A 7,826-nucleotide genomic window follows, 5' to 3' on the forward strand; every position below is an offset into this window, starting at 1 on the left:
CTGTATTGAAAATGAATTTTTCTGTATGAAACCATGTATTTTACTAGTGAAATGGGGATCTTTTTTAAAGTTTAAAACCTCATTTAATTTTATGTCTTATAGGGTTTATACTGAGTACAATATTGTATAACTGTATTAATTCAACTGTAAACCTAAAAACTTACAGCCAATTTTGAAGGAGATGCATCTTAGCTCTGGAAATTGTTATGGAATATGTCAATGCTGCTGTAATGAGATGCTTCTGATTGTGTGAGTATTAAATAAATAATTTTAAACATTAGCATTGTAATTTACACTCCATGTCTCCATTTGGATAGCACACTTTCTGTAACTTTTCCTACATACTGACAAATTGAATTTCACTGAACTTAGAATTAAGGATTATACATGACGTAAAATGGTATGAACTTTCCCTAACACAGGCATCTTCCTTGTCATGGGAAAACCCAAAGAATGTTTCCACAGGTGAGCCTTGATGCTTTTCTTCAAAGGTTTGAAGTTTTTCTTGTAGGAACAGAGGTTAGACTCTTAATTGCTGAGGGAGAGACTAGGACAAAGAAGAATGAGCAGAAAGTTTGATGAGCAAGATTTCCTCTGGCTAAAATGAGGAACATAGTGTCTTAGTCACTTTTCTTGTTACTATGATGAAACACTGTGACAAAAGCTACTTCAGGGAAGAAGGGTTTATTTTAGTTCGCAGTTCCAGGGTGCGGTACATCATGGCCTTTAGTCCTGGCAGCAGAAGCTTAAGGCAGCTGGTCAAATTACATCCATAGTTAGAAAACAGAGAACATTGAATATTTGTGCTTGCCTAGCTTTGTCTTTTTAATACAGTTCAGGACTCAAGACCAGGAAGGGGGCCTCCCACCATTAGGGTGGGTCTTCCCACCTCAATGAATCTAATCAAGATAATTCCTCACAGAGGTGTCCAAAGTTTTAGCTAATCTAAATAGTCCCTCACAGGTGGGCCTGGAGGTTTATCTCCTGGGTGTTTCAGAGCCTGTCAAGTTGACAATCAGCACTTTCCATTACACATGGGAATTACAACTTCCAACAGTAGAAGAGCTATGTCCTTGTCAAAATTCTTGAACCACAGCAGCGGTAAAATCTGGACATGTATTGAAAATATTAATAGTAACAACAACAATAATAAGAGGAGGTAGTTCACAGACTTTGAGGCAAAGCTGAAGCAGAAGAAGTGTGCAAGGCAGGTACAGTGTTAGAGAAGAAAGAGATCAGGAACTGCCTCCATGGACTACTACCAACACAGCAAAGCACTCTGTTGATTACGTCTCTAGAATCACTCAGAAATTAAATTCTAATTGCCAAGCTTGGGTCCGGGGTCCCTTTTTTTCTCTGTCCTTCTGTTGGCAGCACAGAATAGGAAACAGTTCACAGCAGGGGACCTTGATGAAAGCCTCCTAAGGATTCTTGAGACACAGTTAACAAAGGGCAGTTGAGGAGAGGGAATAAACACCAAAAAGTTTCTGCAGCCTCATCACTGACCGCAGAAGAGCCCACCTGCCTTGCAGGAGTCCTAAGGAGAGATTTCTGAGCTAGAAGGAAGTTAGAGAAGGCAGTTTAAAAAAAAACATCTTCTGGTTCTGTTTTTGAAGAGGAGTAGAATTAATTACTGGGATCCAGGGCAGTCAGGAGAAATCCAAGAAGGAAGGTTTTAGCCAATCCTGTGGGATAGGTACGATGCAGTTAACGGACAGTTCAGCCACAGAGCAGGCATGGTGAATTAGTCTGAAAAGGAATAGGAGGTGATGCTGGCACCAGTCAACTGAAACTATATATATATATGCCATCATTTGTCTGCTTCCTGCAGATATATGGAAGAAATAGGATGTGAGAGAGGTTAATAAAGGAGAGTGAATTCTTCTCTCCCTGTCACTGCTGGTCAGGTGGGATGCTGAAAGAGGACTTGAAGTTCTAATGACAGTGTCTTATTAGCCTTAACCAGTATCCTCACTGAACCATTGTGCACTTATAACAGGGTTCACCAGTCCTAAAATCCTACATCTGACATCTGTGAGACAAAGCAATTGAAAAAAAACAAAAGAAAGTATTGGCCACTAGTGACCTCTGGTGGAAACTGGCTTTAGGGCCCTTAAATATTTGGGGTTTGGGTTTGTTCCTATTAGGAAGATAAAAATCAATGGCACATTCAGCCAGTTTAGTTTTAGAGGCATGAAAGATGGGTCTGCTAGAAACAGCACAGAAATTATCACCAAGACGATGAAAATGTACCAGGAACACTTTGTGTTTTGAGTCAGAATAAGTTGATTAATGGTCTGGAAAAAAATATGCACAAATAATTGCTGTCAAAGACGTTACCAGAGCAAAGAATTGTTTGGGCAGTGGCTTCATTGACCAGTGAGGAAACTTGGTAAGTTCAGTTGTTAGGTTGTATTGCAAGAGAACATAACAGGCTTGTGCAGGAAGTCTTACTGCTTGCTAGCATGCCTTTTAAAGGTCTTATTATAACGCGGACGAGAACTATTTTCTGAAACACGAAAACTTGTCAAGTTGATACTTTATGCCTTGAGTCCCATACTTTCCCCTTCCCAATGAGTGTCTGTGCCAAGTGTTGTCACACACTATTGAGTTGTGAGGATGTGGGTATGACAGGTGCTCAATGGCTTAGGCCTTTGAAGTGGGACTAATCTTAAAGAGGGTCCTAGCCTAACCAAGAAGGTCAACATGAAACCAGGCTGGGCACTCCACACACCTCCCCTTTGGGAAGTTCTTTCAGAATGTATAATCCTGACATGGAGAAAAAGCAAAGGAAGGGGAGGGATGATGAAGATCTCAAATTATCTGATCGTATCTGGGATTAATAATGGGGAAGTTGAATTAAATGGGAGGATGGAAGATAGAAAATAAAGCAGAGATTTTTAAAAAGAGAAAGGCAATGAATAAGTAAACCGAATCAGCATTATCAAGCCCTGGGCAACTGTCATTTCTGGCAGCAGAGTTCGCCTGCGGTCCTTGTCTCCTATTACCAGTGTGGCAGGAGGTGTCATCCTGCCTTCTTTCATTACTCAGCCTCCACTTCACACCCTGCTTCTCTTACTAATGCTGTTGCGCAGCTTGGCAGCTTTACTTTTTCTAGAATTTGTTACACTTCTCTTCTCCATGTCATCTCAAGGTTGTAAAAATAGCCTCTAAATCATCCATTTATGAGAGTTCCACAGCAGTTTTCAATGTACAACATTCAGATCTCCATAAGTGGGCAAAAGGTGTTCCTACCTTGCCCATTGTTATTTCTTAGACACCAAGTAAACCACAGAGCAATTAGGAGAAACTAGCATCATTGCTCCTTCTTTACCCTCCCCCGGGAGGCATACAATCTTCGGCTTTGCAATTGGTCATTTGAGACATCTATTCTACAAACCAGTTTACTTACTGAAGATGAGCTAATTACTTTAATCTGCTCCAGAGCTTCTGTCAGGCTGTCTTCAATCTCAGAGTCATCTAAGGAGAAGAGGTCCCCAGCTCGTGAAAGATCTTTTTGTCCCAAAACCAGTCTGAACAGTTGATGCATGGCGAGTTGGATCAGTTAGGTTTCTGTAGATCCAGGGTCATATGTTCATTTTCAGGGCTCAGTAAGAGAAAAACATGTAGCAAGTGCTTCACTTCAAGCCCCACGAAGGGGCACTCTTCTTCAGACTTTGAGGTCTTCTTTGGTATTCTCTGCAAGGGAAACAAATGATATAATAAAGCCAGGGGCAGATGGGCATGGGCTCAGAATGTGACCTTGGCACTGAGGAGAGAGGAGAGGGAAAGAGAAGAGAGGGGGAAGGGGGGAAGGAAAAGCTGGGAGGGGAGAAAGAAAGAACTTGGGGAAATGTACATAGCATATCCAGTCCCAGTTTGATGGTCTTCAATAAGTTCCTTCCTTATATTTTGTCTCAGAAAATTCTGTCAGAAACAATCATGTTTTTTTAAAAGCAGCCCGAGACGCATACATTTGTCTCCTGATTTCCCCTTTCTGCATCCTCCTACTTCTCTCCATGGGACAGGTAAAGAAATAAACAAGCAACAAGCATGTCCAGATAGTCTCTAAGCAGATTCCCATGAAGCTTCAGCAGAAACAGAGAAGGAAAGAGGGTGCATAGAAGGCATCTTTTAGACCCACTGCTTCATGGCCTTTCTTCAAAACTTGGACATACAAACTAGTTCACACTTGTGGGTGTATTTCCTCACTATACTGGCAACAGAAATTCCTCTTTCCATCAGTCTAAAGTGTGATAATCATAGTTCCCTTACTCCTATGCATTTCCTAATCAAACAGCAATGAGAAAAAGGGCTTAAGGGTTAGATAGCTCTCTGCTGAACTTGAACACTGGCACATAGGGTGAACACACTGCCGTGCAGACTAAAGAGGAAGTTCCTGGAGATCAGAAATCTTCCCTCTATTAACACAGTTGAAATAAATACAATCCCACTGTACTTCTCCCCTGTGTAACAGCCCATAGAGAGTAGAACAATGGCTCAACTTAGATACCTGGTTATTTTCATCAGCTTCTTCCTGAAGCTAATGAAATCATAGCCTGTTTTCATTGGCAAATACTTTAGTTATCATTTAATGGTCTTGGGAGGTTTGATGACTTCCCATGGCCTATTAGCAGCTGCCGTAGGGTAGGGCTAGTCCTTCTTTTGGTGAATAGGCTTTCCACCGCAGTTTACAATGGAGTTTAGTCACTTCATACGTGCAAGTAATTTATAAATGCATCTACATGCTCAGAGAGGAAGAGCCTAGAATGCATTATGTAATAAGAGCAATGGATGATTCTTCCCAGCATTTTACTCTGAATGTGTTCCTAGGGTGAGAGTGAAGAGAAAGAAATCTATAGTTCCCTAAGTTTCAGATCTCCCATGTAAGCTATTGTGGTGGGACATCTCTGTGCTGTATACAACCTTAAAGTTTCAAGACATTCTCTAGCACTGTGTTCAAGTAATCTATCCTTAGTTATCATTCCAAATGGTTCAATTCATGGGTCACCTTTGGAATTTCAAGGATATTATAGTCTGTATACAACTTCTGTACTATCAGCTTTAGAAAAAAATCTCAGCACTTGGGAGGAAGAGGAAGGTGGATCTCTGTGAGTTCAAGACCAGGCTAGTCAACCTAGTGAGTTCCAGTCCAGCTGGGGCCACAGGGAGACCCTGTTTCAAAAAGACAAAAAAAAAAAAAAAGAAAGAAATGAAAAGGAAAATGATGACTATGTTTATGGGCTAGGCATAGACAATTTGCAAACATTAACTCATCTCATCCTCATAACAACACTGACAGGATGTATCATCTCCATTTTGTAGAAGAGGTCTCTGAGGCAACTAAATAACTTACCCATGCCATGTAGACAATAAGCTAGGAGCCATGATTTGGAGTTAGAGACCCTGGTGCTAGGCTCCAAGTTCAAAACCATGATGTGTTACTGACTCCAAATAAGATGCTAGAAATAAATCTGCTTAGAACATGTTAACATTTAGGGATGAAGGGATATGTGGAGTTATGAAGACAGAGCATGACTGCTCTTCTCTCCTGGATCCTCACCCATCTAGGCCTTGGGGCTTAAGATGAGCAGAGAGCAGGGGGTCAGAAGAAAGAAGAGCTCTGGAATTAAAAAAGAGAGTGGTAGGGAAACTTTCAACCAGTAGGGGTAGGGCAGAGTGAGGGTGTCCAAAAGTAGTCTGCACCGTGAGAAATGTGGAAGGGTAAATTAGAATGTGTGAGACAGATTTAGACTAGTTTTTATCCCCTGAATTTTCCTTTTTAACACATTTTCTCCAGTCTTAGACATTTTAAGAGATAATCTCAGTAAAATAACAGCCAGAAACATAGACGGGGAGTGGGGGTGCGGGTGCGGTGGGGAGGTGGAAATGAGTTTGCCCTGACCATTGAACAATGTCAGGAGACTCATGTTGCTTCAGACACATCAGGGCTAGGACTCTCAGAAGGAGCAAAACTGCACGCTGATGGAGGGGAGTACCTGCAGGCTTTCTCCTGAGCTCTGTCGCTCTCCACACTCACAGGATACCAGGTGTGGAGCTCCATAGTCATGCTCCATCTTGAACTACTATTCCAGTCTTAGACATTTTAAGAGAGAATCTCAGAACTTCGGACTTCTCTTCATGTGAGAACATTTCCTCAGGCACTGTGATGATAATCTTGATTGACAATTTGATGGGACTTAGACCCACCAAGGAAACAAATCTCTGGGCATGTCTGTGAGGGATTTAGATAAAGTTAATCGAAGTGAGAAGACCTACCCTAGGTGTAGGTGTCCCCATTCCATGGGCCAGGGTTCTAGACTTAATAAAATGGAGAGAGCAAGTTGAGCTTGCTCCCTGACTTCATATATAGCATGACCAGCTGCCTCCTGCCTGCCCCTGCTGCTGCACCTGCCCTGCTGTGATGGAGTGTATCCCCTGGAACTGTAAGCCAAAATAAATACTTTCTCCCTTGATATGCTTTTTGTCTGTATTTTATCACAGTAATGAGTCAAGTAACCAATACAGATGCTAAGCAGAAACACCATGTTGTTCAACACATAGCAGCTGTACAGGAAGACTTTTTATAGATGTTGGAGTTGGGTAAGGAAGAGAGATGATGCTTGTAATAGTCTGCAATGTGGGGATGATTTAGAGAAAAGTCTCCTGGGTGGTATAAAAAAGTGTGAGGAAGTACAAAGGAAAGAGAGGTCATTCCTAGGGGAAGATGACAAGGAAGGGGAGAAGAAATGACGTTTGAACAACATCTCTTAGGACGTTAAGATTTTTACAGAATTTATCCAATGTGTCCAGGCAGAATGCAGACTAATAGATGCCTCTGAGGAGGATGAGATTCTAGGTCTGGTTTGGTCACTCAGTATCTGTGGGACCTTTGGTGAATACTTTTCTTTGTCTTATCTGCAAAATGGGACCAATGCGTGCTTAGTCTACCAGGCTGTATTGAAGGATGGAGCTGATAATGTATAAAAGGTCCCTTTGTTAAATGAGACTGTTGCAGCTCAGAAAATAATACCTCAAAAGTGTATGTCCCAGAAGCAGCCCTGGGAGTAAAGTTTCTTATGACCTTCTGCCCTCCTGTCTCCTGATCCCTTTTCTCTCCCCAAAGGCAAGGCACAGAAACTAGAACCTCTCTTCTCTAAGGTAGGGCATGGAAACTAGAGCCCTTTCCCCAGAGCAAACCATGAAGCCTAGAAAAAAAAAATTAATCTCTTGCCATTCTGTGTTGGAGTTAGGCAAAAAGAAAAATTTCAACCTAGCTTTCCTGATGGTAAGACCTCCATTCTCAAGGGGTTATGCCCTATAACAGAGGAAGGGATGCTGTACCGTGAGCCCGAGAAGGACTGGAGTACCCAGGCCTTGCTGAGTTTCCCCCTCAGGTAGCAGTTGTATCATACCCTTTCTGTCCAATTAGATTTCCATATGACTGTTCATGCTTCAGTGAATCTGAAAAATGGATGGTTCAGTCTTGGTCTTCAGGTCTTCAATTTGAAAGCCCTCATATGATGTAAGACTGTGATCAAATATATTCTATGCTTCTCCCTTCTTCATCCATCTTTGATAGAGGGGTGTCAGACAGGGCTCTTTATGATAGGCAAGAAATATCACCCGTCTTTGCCCCTACACAACCTACATCTGATGTATGGTGGGTGTTCGCCATGTTACAGGCATTATTTTCAGTACTTCCTCAGTATGGAGTCACTTAATATTATGACAAGTCCACACAATAAAACCAAACAAACAAGCAAACAAAAAAACAAAACAAAACAAAAACCCTGATGTCAGAGAGAAAGGTAAGCACCAACCCA

The 7,826-nt window shown here is 41.8% G+C and overlaps 1 protein-coding gene across 2 annotated transcripts in view; it reads right to left on the reverse strand.

Annotated features, from left to right (window-relative positions):
- The window catches only part of Veph1 (ventricular zone expressed PH domain containing 1), a 243,699-nt gene extending 239,987 nt beyond the window's left edge, over positions 1-3,712 (reverse strand). Inside the window, exon 1 of one of the 2 annotated variants that reach the window (XM_008837452.1) lies at positions 3,413-3,712. In XM_008837452.1, the coding sequence (XP_008835674.1) occupies positions 3,413-3,550 (138 nt within the window). In that variant the 5' untranslated portion in view covers positions 3,551-3,712. The remainder of the gene's footprint in view (positions 1-3,412) is intronic. The other variant, XM_008837453.2, reaches the window with a different exon arrangement.
- Positions 3,713-7,826: the final 4,114 nt, after the last annotated feature.

The sequence above is a fragment of the Nannospalax galili genome, unplaced genomic scaffold (assembly GCF_000622305.1).
Source record: "Nannospalax galili isolate Female #2095 unplaced genomic scaffold, S.galili_v1.0 scaffold617, whole genome shotgun sequence".
Taxonomy (NCBI): domain Eukaryota; kingdom Metazoa; phylum Chordata; class Mammalia; order Rodentia; family Spalacidae; genus Nannospalax; species Nannospalax galili.